The sequence below is a fragment of the Scleropages formosus genome, chromosome 8 (genome assembly GCF_900964775.1).
Source record: "Scleropages formosus chromosome 8, fSclFor1.1, whole genome shotgun sequence".
NCBI classification, from domain to species: Eukaryota; Metazoa; Chordata; class Actinopteri; order Osteoglossiformes; family Osteoglossidae; genus Scleropages; species Scleropages formosus.
This window is the reverse complement of record NC_041813.1, coordinates 26,054,569-26,072,796: the sequence shown is the minus strand read 5'-3', so window position 1 is coordinate 26,072,796 and position 18,228 is coordinate 26,054,569. Positions and strand designations below refer to the sequence as shown.

The 18,228-nt window shown below is 50.8% G+C and overlaps 2 protein-coding genes and 1 long non-coding RNA gene across 4 annotated transcripts; 1 reads left to right on the top strand and 2 right to left on the bottom strand.

Moving 5' to 3' along the window:
* Positions 1-487: 487 nt before the first annotated feature.
* Positions 488-11,384, bottom strand: LOC114911051 (uncharacterized). The gene is made up of 3 exons (XR_003797861.1): positions 8,873-11,384; positions 2,396-2,478; positions 488-624 (listed from the first exon to the last, which is right to left on the bottom strand). It is a non-coding gene; the product is annotated as an uncharacterized LOC114911051 (long non-coding RNA).
* LOC108937194 (protein CYR61-like) lies at positions 3,224-8,873 on the top strand. Of its 2 annotated transcripts, XM_029254030.1 has the most exons (5): positions 3,224-3,592; positions 4,808-5,021; positions 6,362-6,709; positions 6,847-7,025; positions 8,195-8,873. In XM_029254030.1, the coding sequence occupies exons 1-5, from the start codon at positions 3,344-3,346 to the stop codon at positions 8,501-8,503; spliced, it is 1,299 nt and encodes a 432-aa protein (XP_029109863.1). In that variant the 5' UTR covers positions 3,224-3,343; the 3' UTR covers positions 8,504-8,873. The 2 variants fall into 2 exon arrangements, with proteins under 2 accessions (XP_029109863.1, XP_029109864.1); XM_029254031.1 differs by lacking the exon at positions 3,224-3,592 and having other exon boundaries at positions 3,884-5,021.
* A 672-nt stretch (positions 11,385-12,056) lies between the features above and the next one.
* LOC108937421 (ATP-dependent RNA helicase DDX39A) lies at positions 12,057-17,811 on the bottom strand. Its single transcript, XM_018757371.2, has 10 exons — positions 17,715-17,811; positions 15,281-15,489; positions 14,479-14,606; positions 13,972-14,248; positions 13,545-13,663; positions 13,328-13,459; positions 13,038-13,147; positions 12,757-12,901; positions 12,441-12,588; positions 12,057-12,267 (listed from the first exon to the last, which is right to left on the bottom strand). Exons 2-10 carry the CDS (start codon positions 15,486-15,488, stop codon positions 12,251-12,253), a joined length of 1,284 nt encoding a protein of 427 aa, XP_018612887.1. The 5' UTR covers position 15,489; positions 17,715-17,811; the 3' UTR covers positions 12,057-12,250.
* Between the last annotated feature and the right edge of the window lie 417 nt (positions 17,812-18,228).

Genomic DNA, 18,228 nt, shown 5'->3' with positions numbered 1-18,228 from the left:
GAGAAATGAAAGGGACGTACCCTGAGCCGCAAGAGCCCGAGGATGGACGGCTGTGTCAGTGGCTCCGAAGCCTGGACATCGTGGACCGAGAGGGGGACGGCGTCTCCACGGGCAGCAGCGGCAGCCACGGAGGTGGGAAGCAGCCCAATAACCAACGTGGGCTGGGAAGAGGGAAGGCGCCAGTCCAAGGGACAAATATGTTTGACGCTGAAACGGGACACAGGAGGGACAGGCGTCCTCATTTTCTGCCCCCCATCGCTCAGTCAGGCTCTCTGCTCAGCGTTCCCCTGTCGCTGCCCAAGAACTCCCCTCCCCCCTCGCCATCCTTCTCCTCCGGCGCTCCGTTCGCCCCTTTGCTGGTGGTGCCGCAGCTCCGGCAGGCCTCCCCAAAGAAGAGATGCTCTCTACCCAAAAGAAACGCTCTCGTCTCGAAGCTCGGCGCCTTTCCTTGAGCTGTTCTTCGCAACACCTACTTCTCGTCACGTGCATTTCTCCCGGTCAGTTCCGACGCCGAGTCCCGCCATGCCGGGACGAGTCGTCCTCCCCCGTCCTCCGCTGACCATTCGGTTTATCCTTTCGCTTTCTGTCACTTGCTTCCCACAGCTGGTTGCTTGCAAAGGTTCCCTGGAAAGAGAAATCGGTTTCTCACCCTCCACGGATCAACATGCAACGGTAAAGAAGAGAGCAAAGTGCTTTTTTCCGGGTGTGTTGCATCGCGTGCGCCGGACGCAAGAGCTTTCGCTCCGGAGCGCCTTTCCGATTCCCGCAGAAGAGAACGCTTTGCTGCGGAATCTGCAAGATGTGCGTTTTCTTCCCGCATTGTACGCGTTGCTTTGACTGACAGCTGCTATGTGAGAAAACACGTGTCTGTTAGTGCATCTCCGACTGTGAAAGTGCTCTAGTTGAGTCTCCCTCCAGCTTTTTTCGGCATTTTTTGAAGGCAGAGCCGTTTGGACCTCCTCTTTTTAAATAACTGGAACTTGGATTGTGCTGCCTCGTTTGTTCTTCTTTTCCTTTTCGTGTGGCATTGGAACAACCGCTCCTCCACCTGCCATCGGGAGCCTTTTCGGGGATTTCGCCTGAAATCACGCCCGTACGTATATTGGAGCATCGTATATATGCGCACGTTTCATGGATTGTGAAGGTTCTGATGGAGTATCAGATGCTGTGTCACAGTATGTCAATGACATTTAGCACCCTGGGGGTGTGGCTCAACAGGTGTGGTGAGAACTCACTTCACCCCTTGAACAAATAAACACTCAGCACCTGTCCCTTTCCCTCTCTCTCTTTCTCTCTCTCTCTCACTCTCACTCTCACACACACACACACACACACACACACAGTGAAATGTCCTCTATCCCAAATCTGTTCTGCTCCTTCCATTTTTCCCCCCGTGAGCCAGTTTGTTCTTGTCTGCTGCGGTTGGCAGTGGCTTTGGCTCTCGGTTGCCAGCGATTTAACGGTACACACAGCAACGAACGCAGGCCTGCTTCTCTCTCTCTTTTCATCCTCACACTGTAAAGCCCTTCCTCTAGTTCTGGTCTCTTTTTCCCTCTCCCACATATTTGTTTTGGAAAACAGAGCTTTTGAAATCCTCGCCATCACCATCCGGCAGCCTTGTTTCCCCTCTCCATCCTTCGTGACCCTTGTAAAAACTACTCACAGATTTACACTACAGAGAAAAAAAAAAAAACCCCTTCAATGTCCAATATTAATATATTAGCAATAGTACTTATTGAAATCACTTAGGAGGATGCAAAGAGAGGTCAGTTTTGGGCGCTTTATATTACCCTGACGTTGGCACGGGGGCTTGTCGCTATATGCCCCGACATGTGACACGTGAAAGTCTGTGTGACTTCTGGGTGTGTCTGCCTGGGACCGAGCCAGGCTAAAGGAATCACGTCCTTCCAATGAATCATGGATCCCGAACACATGAAAACAGGAACAGCAGCAGCGGCACGGCTCGAGAATGAAGAGATGATGACACTTTTATTCTCGCATTTCAGTTGCTCCCACCTTCAATCATTTTCATGCAGTCGCATCACTTGAGCGAAGCAATTAAGGTTAGAGGCTCTAAGTCAATCAGGGCTCAAAGTCAGTGTGTTTTTGACTCTGCAAAGACAGTGACCTTGTGTTGACCATTCCTGCAGAGAAACAACTGTCACACATTAACAAGTGCGTGTTCGGTATCAGTGCCTGTGCGGTGTGCGGCTACGCCGTGTCAGTATCCTTTCCGGCAAAATGGTGAGACGGTGGCAGCGTGCTGCCCTGCACGCACTTGGTCAGCGACTTTGGAAATGTGCGGTTAGCGTCCGTGCTCTTAGACGGTGCGTCACGCACTGTGCGGCCGGCAGACGGGACACATCCTGCATGCGTGTTCCACTGTTGCTCTCACCTCTCACATTCCAGACATTCCTCCATCAATAAAGCTCTGTCTGGGAAGGAGGGACAGGGTGAGGCGTGGCTGGCACAAGGACGCTGGGAGAAAAGAAACAGGGATGAAAAATAGGGACTAAATAGGAGCTGACAGATAGCCAGTAAAGACTGAGTCAGTAATGGGAGGGGTGCGGAGACATGGAACTGAGAGATTCAGAGGAGCAAAGAGGGTGACTGGAGGAGCATGAGGGAGGAAACAAAAAGGGGAGAAGAAGCAGAAGGAACAGGGAGGAAGACAGCGCATGGGGGAAGCGCAAGAAGAAGAACAGATGTCAGTTCATTGATGAAAGATGAAAAAGAGTGGTCCCTTTAATAGAGAGTATAGGTCACCGCGGTTTGATTTTCACTCCTTCCTGCTGCAAACATCTAGTAATTTTCATCATCATCATCATCATCACCACATTAACAGCTGAAAATATTTCAGGATTAAAGAAGCAATGTGCATATAACAAGACTACTGAATACATCTGCATGCATTATCCACCCCCCTCCTTCTCAGTACTTTCCTACAGAAGAGGAGGAAATTCCAAGCTGTTTTCTGTTGCCTTTCCAGCAGTAGTGGCACACTCCCTAAAGCTTTTTTTTTTTGTCTTATTTCTGTTCACAAAACCGCGCTTTAAAAGAGCAGTGCGGGCCAGACCAGCTTAGAAGGGAAAAGCGTGTTTTTCACTGAAATTTCAATAAACAAATACAGAAGCCTGGACTTCTTTGGAATGTAGTAATTCGAAATTTTTATGAATGACTGCATTCATTGTGGAGCCACGCCCCCCAGCGCTGCTTTGTGCGCAGGACCCCCCAAAGCCCCGCCCTATGGAATGTGTTGGCCTTCAGCCTGCATGCTAATTGGCTGGACGGGTCGCGATGGGCGGGGCAACACAGCGCGGAGCGAAATCACTATAAAAACCACATGCTGCATCGCTCGAAATGTAAGCAGCAAGTGTGTCCGAGAAGAGGGAAGAACCACGCGGCACATCCAGTGACAAATATACTCGTCGAGAACGTGAATGGCAGTGTTACGCTAAAAATACCGCGACAATTGCACATAAAAACTTTTTGCATTTTAAAAACACCAGTACTGTTCACAAACAGACACTTAATGAACGAGATGGAGAAATCTTTGCGCTTGTTTGTATTCACACTGGCGACCACCTCCTTGGTAAGTGTACCTCGGCGCCTAACTGCTTGCGTATGTCCTTGTTTCTCAAGGAGAAGTTGCTTCGCGTAAACAGCGAGTGAGCGCGCCGCGCGCGCGCGCACGTGACGCGAGGCGCGCGCGTTTTCTTCGGGGCAAATATGAAATGATCGCGCGAGGCGTGCGTGCAGGTGAACGCGACTGTGTCGGGGTGATGTTATATTCCAGGCGGCGTTATTAATTATTATTTGCAGCTGCCTTACTTGCTGCGTCGCTCAGCGCGCGTCCAATAACCCGAAGTGTCGCTCTTGCCTGGTTTAGTGCCTTTTTGATCAGCTGTCCACCATTCATGGGTTCCTGCTGCGGGTAAATAAATGATCTGACAACCATCAGATGTGTCCCTTGCTGCGGCCTCGCTACTTTCCCATGCTGTGAGTATGATGAGCCGGGAATGATGACTGAACACATGGACGTGGCAGTAATGCCTTTCGCAGTGGCTTGTGCCCCCCATGTAGAAATCACGGTCAGCAGTAAATCATGGATTTCAGACCAAGGATTTGCTTGTTTTACCCGTTTTTGCTATTAATCCGTCGACAGCTTTGCGCGGCTCAAGTGCATTTTTTTTTTTTTTTCTTCTTAAGGCCTGTGTGTTGGCCCTAAACGTTTCTTCCGTATATTTCCGTGGAATCGATGAGGATCACCGCCAGGGCCCGGAGGACCGAAATGGACACGAATAGTGACAAACATTTGACACTTAAAATAGCCAGAGACCAGTATCGGAAACAATCTGTCTTTGACTGATGATGTCACCTAAGATGAATCTCTTGGATGCCTCCGGTGCGAAAAGGCCGGCCGAAGGCTGTTCTGCGCTCTCCCGTTCGGAGCGAGGAATTAGCGAGGGATCCCTGGCGATGACCGAGTCGTGACGAGCGACCGCAGCAGAAGTGGCGTCCGGACGAAAGGAACGAATTCGCTCGTTGGGGGAAAAGAGTGGCTGTCTCGAACCCTGTCTGGGGGGGAAAGCGCTCTTTCTTGACGTTCGCGGCCAGGGTTTAAAATAAACGGCTGCGTTTCGAGTGCCGTGGCTCTGAGCCGACAAGATGAAGCCTATCTGTTACGAGGCTGAAGTTGTCCACGTTCATTTCCTGTCTCCTGCAATAGCGGATCTCCTCTCCTCTCGTTTCCAATGTTGTCTGACCCATGTCCTGCTACGCCGGTACCCCTGACTTCACCCTGCAGGTGGGAGCTGGCTGCCCCGCCGTGTGTAAGTGCTCAGCGGCGCCCACTGTGTGCCCTCCTGGGGTGAGCAGGGTAGCGGACGGGTGCGGCTGCTGCAAGGTGTGCGCGGCTCAGCTGAACCGCGACTGCGGTCCCGCGCGCCCCTGCGACCACCACAAGGGCCTGGAGTGTAACTACGGCAACGGCGCGTCCCGCAGCCGAGGAATCTGCAGGGGTGAGTGTGGACCAGGAGGTGGGCGGAGCCTTCGAAAAGGGTTTTACTTGTAAGTGGACTTGACTGGTAGATGTGTCTGGGCAGTAAAAAGTTTTGGATTTGTGTGTCTCTTTATGTCATACACTGAACTCATTCGTTAAGCTGGCGTCGGGGTTTGGCCGGGTCCTGCTCTCCGGCAGGTCTGGGGTTCGAGTCCCGCTCGGGGTGCCTTGCGATGGACTGGCGTCCCGCCCTGGGTGTGTCCCCTCCCCCTCCGGCCTGTGTTGCTGGGTTCGGCTCCGGCTTGCCGCGACCCCGCTCGGGACAGGTTGCTTCAACCGGTGTGTGTGTGTGTGTGAGCTTACAGCTTGACACCGCTACTCACTTGTATCACCGGATGTCCACCAAACAGGTGTCCTGCAGCAGCTGCAAAATCATTTCCCGGTACTCGGTTATGAACCCGGGACCCTACCGGTCATCCCAACATTTATTTCTCTGCCATCAGGTGCACGGCTCTCACTGGTGACTCACTTTGTGTCTTTTTCAGCGTCCACACACACATACTGTACACACCGGACACCTGTCTTCATATAAGTAGTCGCGCGTGTTGCTATATACAGAGGGGTATTTTTGTCAATGTGCCGGTTGTTCCTATATACAGTGGCATATTAGTCTGGGGTTAGATTCTTTCTGGAAGGTGGCCGGGTCCCACGGGGGGGACCGAAGCGGAACAGCGTTTTCCAGATTCCTTCGTGGGCTAAGAATAGGGCCGTTCCATAAAGTGTGGGCTCGGGTGTCTCCGGCCCACCGCTCTCCTTAGTGTCTTTAACACACACACACATTTTCTGAAACCGCTTGTCCCATATGGGGTCGCGGGGAGCCAGAACCTAACCCGGCAACACAGGGCGTGGGTCGGGAGGGGGAGGGGACACACCCCGGACAGACGCCAGTCCATCGCAAGGCACCCCAAGTGGGACTCGAACCCCAGACCCACCGGAGAGCAGGACCCGGCCCAACCCACTGTGCCACCGTGCCCCCCTCTTTAACGTTACCTTTTTATCAAAGAAATCGCCCCCGTTTCTGCGCTCCATGAGCTCCGTTTCCCACTCTTTGCCCTTGCGTAGCTGTGATAATCGACGTTAGGACGGAGGTCGTCTCAAGTCGCGAAACAGCCATACTCCCCTATGACACGGTTATTACGCGCGACTGGTTTGGTGCAGCGTGGCGGATTAACGCAGAGCTCTTTCCGGCACTTTAACCGTTTCGTGTCGACAAGCTCCAGCCCTTAATGACTGCGCTGCCTCTCGCCGGCCGGTCAGCATCCTGATCCCGGGCCTTTCTGCGCCTCTGTCCCGTCGCAGCGAGGCTGGAGGGCCGAACCTGCGAATACGGCGGGCGGGTCTACCAGAACGGGGAGAGCTTCCGCGTCGGATGCAAGCACCACTGCACCTGCGTGGACGGCGGCGTGGGCTGCGTACCCCTCTGTCCCGCCCACGTGCCCCTTGCATCGCCCGCCTGTCCTGCCCCGCGCCTCGTCAAAGTCCCCGGCCGGTGTTGCCTCCAGCTGGACTGCCGCAAGGGAAGAGCGGAGAGCCCCCCGGGACCGCTCCCGTACCCCTACCCACACAAGCCGGGGAAGGCGTCGCCCAATGAGCTTCTGGAAATCGGGAAAGGCTGGGAGAAGAAGCAGAGCTACAAACAGCTGGCGGGTAGGTCGCGTCCAGCCCCCAGGACAGGGCCGCTGTTGTCCAGCGAGACGCTTCGGTCCACGTCAAGCAGAATAAATCGAGACGTTGAAAAGGTTGACGTGAAGGTTCCGGTACTTGAGCTCCGTTGTGTTCCGCAGCGTGGCAGCAAGCGGGGCAGCGGTGCGTCCTCCAGACCACGGACTGGTCTCGGTGCTCCCGCAGCTGCGGCACGGGTGTGTCCACGCGCGTCTCCAGCCACAACGCCCGCTGCGAGCTGGTGAAGGAGACGCGCCTGTGCACCGTTCGCCCCTGCGGCGCCCCGCCTGCCCCCCGAAAGGTGCGTCTCTCTACCTGCTGGGCCCTCGGGAAGGAGCTTCGGAGGGGAGATCTGGTCTGACGGCAGGCCACCTGACTCGGGGCTGAGCTTCAGGCCCAAAACCGTGACCGTCCGCGAATGGCTCGGGAATGCGACCGAGAGAGAGAGTCGGGGCCCCCGTGCGTTCTGCATTCCTGCACTTCCTCCGTCTCGTCACCACAGCGATGAGGCGAGGTGGGGGGCTCATGGGTGTCGGGGGCGGGAGTTTACACTGCCGTTAATGGCACCGTGTTCTGATCCCGCTGCGTGTTCTCGCACCCCGTGCCGAGGGCGAGTCAAACATCCTCTTTCGTCCTGTTCGGGACATGGTGTGTGTCAGCGCGGCGTTAGTATCTGGAGCGAGTCTCTGTTTCTCACCTTTTCTCACAACAGTGATACGCACACACACACGCACACACACACACACGGCGTATACTCATTCGGCGTTTGCCGCCAACTCATCCGCTGAACTCGGACGTGTCAAATTCAACACTCGTCACAAATCCGTACACCAATTATTTACCCCCAGTCAGTCATCTCATGGGCACGTTCTCGCTCGTCTAAGTGTGTACGCCTTTTTCAAAACATCCAGCGCGCACGAAGGTTGTTCTTTTTTTTGGACTTCTAGTGCGTTTTCAAAGCAGTCCGAGGCTTTGTTTCGAGGGCTTTACTGTTAAAATGTTCCCCGTAGGAACGCTTTCCCTTGCGATCGTACGCGGCGACTCCCGCGGACACACTTCCCCTTGTGTCGCTCCCCCTGCCCGTCTCATGCGTACTGGGAATCCATCGATCACCCTTCTCCCAACTCATACGGCACCGTACTTTATTCCAAAATGAAAAGCGCAGGGGTTCTCCGTTTCGTATACACTGTGATGGAATGATCTCCCCCTGGCACTCAGAACTGCTGAGTCCTTCTCAACGCTAAAGGGTCTCAAAACGCATCTCTTTCCGACTCACTTTGCCCCGATCTCCTTTGTGCTCGATAAATGTGTGTGAACTGTCTGATGATAAAAAGAAACATATGCAGGTACTGTACTTGTGTACTGTGTACCGGCTTGTACCGTGGTTTGTGTCAAATCGACTGTACTTAGCGATGGTTCTTCTCCTGTTTTGAACTCGGCCTGACGCCCTCTCTGGCCCGTCCTCCGCAGGAGGGCAGGAGGTGTTCCCGGACCCAGAAGGCTCCAGAGCCGCTGCGGCTCTCCTACGGCGGCTGCCGCAGCGTGCGCCTCTACCGGCCCAACTACTGCGGCGTATGCGTGGACGGAGGCTGCTGCACCCCTCTGCGCACGCGCACCGCCACCGTGCTCTTCTCCTGCCCGGGCGGCGAGCTCGTTGAGCAGGCCGTCATGTTCGTACGCTCCTGCAAATGCGGCGGCGAGGACTGTGACCACCTGAACGAAGCCGCCCTGGCGCCGCAGCGTTGGCTTCACGGAGACACGCACAAGTTTATCGATTAGCGTACCTCCCCGCCCCCACCCCACCCGACCCCATCCCCCGCAGCCTGACGGTGGACTGGTGCCCTCCCTTCGGAGATTAGAGCAAAATTTAGAATAGATACCTGCGAAAGAGGAAGAAAAATCAGTCCTAGAGCGACTTGAATGTGTTCAGAAAAAAGCTTCTAGACGAACGACTTGGGGTAGAAATGAGCGGGTTTGGGGTGACAACGGTGTCGGTGCGCGAAGCCGCAGATCAAGCAAAAGATTGAGAAGTTAAATTCGGCATGGACGTGTGGCGACTGACAGACCTTCCCCAAAAGAGAAATTTTGGAAAAGACAGGGTCGGTCGAGCCCTCCGGACATTGGAGATCGGCGATCGCTCGCTCTTACCTGCTCCTGGCTGTTGGTATGGAGCCACCCGGAGACGGCCTGGTTCTGCCGCCCATGCCGAGCTGGTCCGGATACGGTTCCCCTGAAGAAGCGAACCCGCTCTGAGTTGGCGGAGGTGCGGCCGCACGCCGACACGGGCAGGGCGTTTCACCTTGCTGCCGTACCCAGCGCAGCAGTTGAGACGGGAACCCGGTTCCTCGGCACAGCAAACGCAGATGTGGTTTTGGCAGGGCGCTTACGGCCTCGCTGTACCCTTATGCATTTCGTACCCTTGAGGCGTACCAATGAGGTGCTTGGACCGATGCAGGCATGTTTGGTCTGGCACCGAGGAATTCCTGGCGACCTTTGGAAACGACTCCAGCGGCAAACAGACCAAAAAGCACCGAGGATCCATCTGCTCCCAACTTCCTCTCGTCTATGGGATGGACGCGGCCTCGCCGCCTTTGGATCCGAAGGCCTTTTCGCGGCTTGGAGTTGGTTCTGGGGGGATGAACTGTCGACCGAGTCTCTCTCTGTGCTCGAGCTGGAGGAGGGGAGCGAAGGCCGTTGACGCAGCCGGACTCCGGTCCAGGCGCGAGACGTGCGAAATTTGCCAAATGCGCAAGAACAGGCTTTGAGTTGCGGTGCGGAAGCGCTGACGTGCCGCGGACCCCGGGCGACGTGCGGTCCCCGTGCGGAACTGAGAAATCCTCCGAGTCGTTTTGGAAACAAAATTATAAACCGTGCCGCAGAAGTAAATATGTAATTTCTGATTGTGGGTGGGCCTGTTTTGACTCTGCCTGACGTGAATCTTAAGAGCTCGTCCACCTACACAAAGCTCTCCTTCTCCACCCTGACACTTTGTGCTTAAGGGCTTTTGGTTGCGATGGAGATCAGGACTTCAGTGTTTATATTTTTTTAAATAATGTCTTTTCACTTTGCCTTGTGCTCTTGTTGGTTTTCATGTGTATTTCATCATTACCAGATGAGATAGGCAGACAGTTTTGTTCCCGGTATTTTGGACAGCGTAACTGAAATTACTGCACAGATTAAAGGGTTATAATGTATTCTGCTGCATCTTAAGGATAAAAAAATAATTTGTGTAACTGATATTTTTTAGATTTAGAAATGGGGAGTATTTCATTTCACAAGTATTTAACCTCTTTCTGTATTTTTTTTTTTAAATTTACAGCTCTGTCCTTTTGTTTTATTATATTCATTGTAAAATCTCAGCTGAAAACGGGCTTTTAAACGCAACCGTTGTGAAGCTGTAACGGCGAACGGCTCCTTTTAGAAGCTCCCTTCGCCCCGTCACAAGTTCGAACCAAATGTTCCGTATTTATTTAAGCCTCACCACACCGTTGTACGTGTTGTGAACCGTTGTTCTGCGTCTTTGTTGCTGTCTGTACAGGCATTTGCACTAGTAGTCGCGTCTTTCCCGTTTGCTGCAGGCAGGCTGGCTTGAGGCAGCTTTTATTTACCTCGTTACCGCTAAAAAAAAAAAAAAAAAAAAAAAAAAAAAAAGATCTGGACACTTGCCTCTAACTGTTGGGGCATGGCTGTCAGCCCAGGACTGGCCCACACCTTCATATCATCTCTGATTTCATGTCAAAGCTCTTCTCAAGCATCTCCCTTGATATAGGTGTGTACTGGCTTCGCCCCGCTATTAGTCTGTCAGAACGAGCATTCAGCGTTTCCCGCGGATACAATCCACTGCGTGCTTCCGCCAACAACACTTGGACTAGGGAAGCAGGTCCTTCTGAGGTTCATGGCGGCGCTGTTACGGGCGCTGCTTCTTATCCCCCGGGTGGCTCGTTGGAGGAATGCAGCACTCACCGCTCAGGCTGTCAGTGCAGCCGAACCCGGGCGAAGTACAGGCGCCTACGTCACGGCGGGTGCTCCTGTGCGGCGCCATCGTAGCGCTAAATTTCCGATCAAAACTCTGCAGCTGATGTACTTGCATTCTGAGACTTTAATTAAATCTCTTTTCCCCACCCTGCCTGTAGTCATTTTTATATAACAGATTAGATGTTACTTTCTTTAGAGCCCCAGTCTCTTTCAAAGCACCTTGACTTCTGACATCCATGGAAAATGTGGGTTTTCAGATAGTCTTAAGAATATTAATACCTCCTTTTGAGCCTTGACTGCACCGCAGTTGTGCAACAGCAAAAGTGAGTTAAAGCCACAGAGGTAACAAAGAAGGGCGTTAAAGGGTTGCCTTTGAGCAGAGATCAGTTCAGACATGATATGAAGGACTGTTTGTGCATCCCAGCCCCTGTTCATATTCATTTTAATCATAGCGAAAAAACGTTGTACAGCACAGCTCCTTTCCAAGGCCTGCATAATTACCTCATTTAGCAGGTGATGATTTGATAGGGTGGGAGCCAAAGCCTCCATTTACTGACTAAGTGCTGGACACTGACCTGCGATACTTACTTCTTATGCCGACTGAGCAGCTTTAGTTTAAATGCGTGGCACAGCGAGTAGTACTACTGTCTCATAGTACCTGGGTGGTGCGAGAGGACATGGGTTCAATGCCTGCTCAGTCTGTATGGAGTTTGCATGTTCTCCTGTGTCTGTGTGGGTTTCCTCCTGCAGTCGAAAGACATGCTGTTCAGGTTCCCCCATAGTGTGTGAGCGACAGAGAGAGTGTGTTCCACTCACGTATGGATGAGTGACCCATTGTAAGTAGTGTATCTAGCAGTGTAAGTCACCGCGGTGAATAAGGTGTGTGGGCTGATGATACTACATAGAGTTCACTAGAAGTCGCTTTGGAGATAAGTACCTGCTAAATGAAGTAACATAAATGCAAAGAACAAATATGTTTCTACTCCAAGTCATTAAATAGGTGTTCTGGTAACTATACCTTTGGTGGCTTGCAGAGAAAAGTTGATTTTTGCAAAATCACCTCTATGTATTTTTCTATCTGAAATTCAATGTCAAGTTCTGAATAAAGGGAACTCCATTCAGTTGGCTTCTCAGCTTTTGTCACCCTCTAGCGTACAGCTTCGGCTACGGTATAAAGCCAATTTACAATAAGCTGCTGGTTCAATCCTAATGAAACTGGACATGACAACCTATTCCAACTTTGTGTTAAAACAGCCCATGAGAAAAACCAGTTATGCCCCATTAGTCGAAGGTGATCATCCACAAATCAAGAGTGAACTGACATTGTATAAAATGTTTTAATTTCTTTAACCAAAAACCACAATTGACATTGAGTGAGGAGGAGAAATACAAATTAAAACCAGACACTCACCCAGTGAAACACAATAAAACAAGTTTTACACTTTGAACAGAGCAGGGGAGGGGTGCTATAAAACACATAAGCTTTGCCTTCTCAAGAACATACTTGGAGGAAATGGGTGGGCTGGAGGGATCTTCATTTTTCCAGACGACTCATCTGGATTGTTCAACTGCAAAGACAAAAGGACTTACGTTTGCTTCCACACCAACCTCTGTTCCACAGGACAACATTCTCTGCTTATTGCCCACAGAACTTGTTGCATGCCTCTCCTCAGTTGTGAGAAGGTAGAAAAACCTGCAGAACCGGCGATCATTAATAAATACGAAATGGAATGAAACTCACTGTAAGAGGAGATGTCGATCTCCTCTGGCAGCTCAGCCACATTGACCTCGAAGCGGTCCTGCACGTCGTTTAGGGTCTTGGCATCGGTCTCATCAGACACAAACGTGACGGCAAGGCCCTTTGTCCCAAACCTTCCAGCACGAGCAACCTGGAAAAGTACAGCGAGAGAGAGAGACGCTGAGCCCCAAAACAGAACAACACAGCTCGAGGAAACAAAAGCAAGGCCACTCCTGCAACCTGCACCCATTAACTCCACAAGCCTGTTGGTTAACATACATTTTATCAGGCTAGACAGCTCCAGCAGCATTGGCCTCACCCTGTGGAGGTAGGTGTCTGAGTCTTCTGGCATGTCGTAGTTGAAAACGATGTTCACCCTCTCGATGTCCATTCCACGGCCAAAGAGGTTGGTGGCCACCAGGATCCGACGCTGGAAGTCCTTGAACTGCTGGTAGCGAGATAACCTAAAGGAAGGGAGGAACAGTAGGAGAAATTTTACTTCTTTAAAAAACCAATCCAAATTATTCTTTCAAACTATGCAGACTTGGTGTCTGCACATAAACATCTTAAAAGGAAGAGAAGCTGCCAACGGGATCCCACCTCTCCTCCTGGGCCATGCCCCTGTGGATGGCTATGGCTGGGAAGTTCTGCTCCACCAGCAGCTGAGACAGTGCCACACACCGCTGTACTGACTTCACAAAAATCACCACCTGGATGGAAGGCAGGCATGTCATCTCAACCAAGAAAAAATTAATTCAACATTTACATGCACCTGTTATTAGAACATCTTAGCCATTCCTTCATTGTGCAAGAAGGTTTGTGAAGGACACCTGTTCCCTTCATACTCAAATCTCTCAGGTGAGCTCAGCTGCACAAACTGCCCGTGGTACCTGATTGAACTCCAGGACATCGAGCAAGTCGAAGAGCTTCCGGTTCTTCTCGCTGTCTTTCAGCTTGCAGTAGTACTGCTGTAGCCCGTGGAGAGTCAGCTTGGTCTCATCGTCCACAAACACCTCCATGGGCTGAAGGCAAAGGTCACCACAAGGTCATTCCAGACACAAGGCTGCAAACAAACGGGAAACCTGCGCATACCCTCCCGAGACTCACATCTTGCATGAACTTGCGGCAGACAGGTCGGATCTCTTTGCTGAGGGTGGCGCTGAACATCATGCACTGCTTCTCGTGAGGTGTCAGCCGGAAGATGTCCTGCACGTCGCGTCTCATGTCTGCAACGGACAAGGTGGGAAGGAAAAGTTACCGGATGAGTATTTACACATCAACATGAGTGATGCGGGCAGCACAGCAGTCCAGTAACTAGAATAGCGAAGGGGGAGGGAATGGGTTGTCATTTCCCCCTCAACACAACAGCAGCCCAAAGCCTTACAGGAAAGTTACATACTGGTAGAACCACAGGAGCTGAAAAATTGAAAACTTGAAGAATGTAGCCAAAAGGACCATTTAAGGTCTGTTCAGCGCATTGAATTAGTTCTTAATCAGGAACCTGAGGCATACAAGAGCTACTAATCAGACCAACCCAGCTGCTCCAGCATCTTGTCACACTCATCCAGGACAAAGTGTTTGACGTTCTTGAGATTCAGGGTCTTGTTGCGGATGAGGGCAAGGATGCGCCCGGGTGTGCCCACCACAATGTGGGGGCAGTTCTTCTTCAGCACATCCTCATCCTTCTTGATGGAGAGGCCGCCGAAGAACACAGCCACCTTGACTGTGGGCATGTACTTGGAGAAGCGCTCGTATTCTTTGCTAATCTGGAAAGCCAGCTCACGTGTGTGGCACATAACCAGCACAGAGACCTAAGTGGTAGCAGGAGAAATGCGTTAGGGGACTAAACTTGTTGGAAATGGAACGTAAGAAGGGAAAAATACATTACATTAATTATGTAAAAAACCAAAATGGTGCAGACACTTCATTTACGTATAACAGGAATAACAACCCTTTTCACTTTCTTGTACTTTTTCAATTTCAGGACACTTTATAAAGTAAGAAATGGTATTAAATGCAAAGAGCAGGAATGGACACTAACCTGTCCATCCACAGGCTCGATCTGCTGCAGGGTGGCCAGCACAAACACAGCTGTCTTGCCCATACCAGACTTGGCCTGGCACAGGATGTCCATGCCCAGGATGGCTTGTGGGATGCACTCATGCTGGACTGGGGTGGGGGGAAAAGAAAAATATATATATAAAAAAAAAAAAAAAAAAAAAAAAAAAAAAACTATATACCACTCGCTTACACAGCAAACATGAGTTAAAAAAAATCCTGTAGTAACATCAAACATTTACATGTATTCATTCATTTAGCACACACTTTCCTCCAAAGCAACTTATTACGTTAGTTCATCTACAATTATTTACCCATTTATACAACTGGGCAATTTAGGGTAAGTACCTTGCTCAAGGGTACTACAGCTGGAGGTGGGAATCAAACTTGCAACCTTTGGGTCCAAAGGCAGCAGCTCCAACCACTACACTACCAGCTGTCCCAACCAAGTGAGATTTTATAATTTCAGTGGTAGCGAAACTGCGTTGCCCTTTAGATATTAAAGCCACTGCAATCGGTAATTAACGCAAGTAGCGCGCTGCTGCAGTTGAGTTTGGAGGTCGCAGGTTCAACTCCGACCTCTTGCTGTAGCATTCGCTACTTCCAACCCACCAAGAGCAGAAGGATAAACTGCCCTTGCTGATGTATTCGACCTCAGGAGGCCTACAACATATTCTATGAGACATACCTGAAACCGCAACAGTAGGTACTGAACCACACAGAAGAAACGTGTGGAGAAGCGTAAGCCGAACAAGTACTCAGTTGAAAAATGGAGTACTCCTCACCTTCGGATGGATGCTCAAAGCCACAGTCCACAATGGCACGCAGCAGCTCAGGTTTCAGCAAGAAGTCCCGGAAGCCAGAGCTGTGGATCGAGACGTAGGAGCCTTTGACCTCCTTCTTCACAGCAGGAGCTGCGTTCTCCGAGGCTGCCTGCGGCTCCTCGTCCTCCTCATAGTCCAGCAGTTCGTTGTCAACGTCGTTTTCGGCCATGCTGTCGCAGACAAGAGGCAAGACAGGTGAGAGGAATGCAGTGACTAAATACCGCATCACAATGTATACAACAGCACAAATTTCAAACATTTTTAAAATGGCAGTAATTCAACACTTGAATAATGATATTCCTATTCCAGTCTACCTGTCTTAATGATAATTATTTTACATATTTTTCTTAACAAAATAAACATAGGGTGAAGCAAACACACACTGCAGTAGTAGGAAATACACCCACTAAGGGACTTTTTATTCTTAACAAATCAGACTTTAGGCAGGAGTCATGTCACAGCTTACTACACAATCCACAAAGAAAATGTACTTCTGGGATGATGTCATTAAATTTTAAAATGTGAAATTTTGCTTCTGCTAACATAAAGAGCCATGAATACCAAAAAAAAAAAAAACAAACAAAAAAAAAATGTTCACTGAACCATGTTTGGAACAACTGGCTTCTTTTTACGCTTTCACCTCTAAAGTTACGTTACCTGTAAGTCTGGCTCTGCAAAAACCTCAGCTACAGCGACAATAAATAAAGGACTCAAAAGTGTCACCCTGAGCTACATCAAAACTATGTTCAATCACCGAGGAGGAAAACCGCCCTAATTCCTATTTCTTCCAGCTCGCCGATTCCCTCATCTTCATTCTACCATCAGCTTTGTTTATTATCGCAGCTGTGGTCTCCATGGTAACCGCACCTGTCTTCACACTTGCACTGTCAGTCACCAGCACTCGGGAATAGCGCACATCGGACAGAGCGACGCTCCAATGCTGCCTGGGTGCCTTTCACTGCGTTTTAGCGCCACCTACCGGCCGGGCGCGTAAACACGGGTCGCGTTTGCCCCAAGTCGAGGTTTCCGTGAAAAAGATCGATGAACATAAAAGAATTTTCTTAACCCCGAAAGGAAAGTGCACGAGCCTACAGGAACACACACACAAAAAACAAAGCAGTGCCTTAAACACTGGACTCGCACGTGAGTAAATAAAATGTCGCATCCCACAAATCGTTAAGTTAGCTATGGAACGGTAGTACTAATAATGCAGCCCATCTCACATCTGGGACAATCATGCATAACGCGGCCGTTCGTAACTAGAGGAACAAGTACGCAAATTGTGTGCGGTTACAAGAACAAAAGCGGCTCATCGCGCGCGCCCTTCTTTCAGCTCCCGCCTCCTCGAGCCGGTGACAACCGAACAGACAGGACAGAGCTGCACGACTCGCTGTCGCCATTTTCACCTCGCCGACGCTCCGGCTTCGCGTTGGCCGGCGGCAGCTTAGCCGCGTTCGTCGCGCGAACTGTGCAGAAGAAGGTGCGCAATTTCATATACCGAAGAGCCGCCGGCCAAAGTAAAGTATCCAACAAAAATCCGACCACCACCACCACACAAAGCGCCGAGACGCGGTTAATCCTCTCGTCTCGGCGCCGGGCTGCTTCGGTCTCGTTTAGCTTGTGGCGCACAGGCCGGTACGAAGAGGCCCCGCACACCAGGCCCCGGCTCTGGACCCCCGCGGCCCCCATAGACACGCGAGAAAAACGCGCCAAAGCCGAGGATCCCCCTTGGTTGCACGCAAAAGGCGAAGCCCGCAGCGGAGCGCCACGAACTTCGTGATGATGGCGCAGGCGCGCGCGCGCGCGCCGCGCCGACTCGCAGCCAGAGACCCCGCGAGCGCAGCGCTCAGGCTCAGCGCGAGCCGTTACTACCACATCGTCCTCCGCGGGTCTCCGCGCCAACGAAAAGGACACGTTTGCTGGTACCGAAGTCAAAGAGTTCGCGCGAAGTCGCATAAAATAAAAAAAATAAGCAAATAAAGACGCAACAAAACACTGTGTGAGTTGGCGAGAGCGGCCAAGCTAGGACCTAGTACTACTAGCCCAGACGAAGGCTGCCGTGTCCAAACAAAAGAAAGCGCCGCTCTCTCCATTCAAACGGCATCGCTCGTTACATTCACGCCGTTTCTCGCTCAGCTCGACTTCATACACGGAATCAAGCGCAAATGACTTCACAATGAATAACTCGGCGACGATATTATCACCAAGGGCATCGGTAGACACCCGGCAGCCGCCGTTTAGCAAATACCCAGCAGTTACAACATCACTAGCCTAGGCTAAGGTCTTAAAGTTTACTTAATCCCGCACACATATAATCGACGTAGCTACTGTAACTAGTTACGGAGAAGAAATCGCACATTTCAATTCGCTATGATATGTCAACTTCGGTATTTACCTTAAGGTGGTTATTTAAGAAAAGCTGCGCTGGACTCGATCATACAACCCACATGGGCAGGCCTCAACTTTTCACTACTTTCCGGAACTACCGCCTCCAAGGCCCCCAGTCCTGCCATTGGCTGGGCTTAGCAGTCATTCCACCTATAGTTTTCCGGGAACTCGTTCGATGCAGGGCTCCCATTGGATTACAAACCTGCCTGTCATATATATATTTATCGCACTCGAGCTAGAAGGGCAAATCACTGTACAGTACTGTGTATGAAGAACAGAGACTAACTCTAGCGGCGAACATTTAACAAAACAAAAAGGGGTATCATACAAAGCATATTGCTCGGATGATCGCCAATTTAAAGTAAACCCGATGAAAAACGAAAGGAATATCAAGACTTCTTTAACAATACGGATGTATTTGTCGATTTTTTTTTTTTTTATTTTAAATCAGGTTTTCCCCTTTTATTATAATATAAATATAGAATAACGATGCAACCCAACATATGACAAAAGACAAGCAG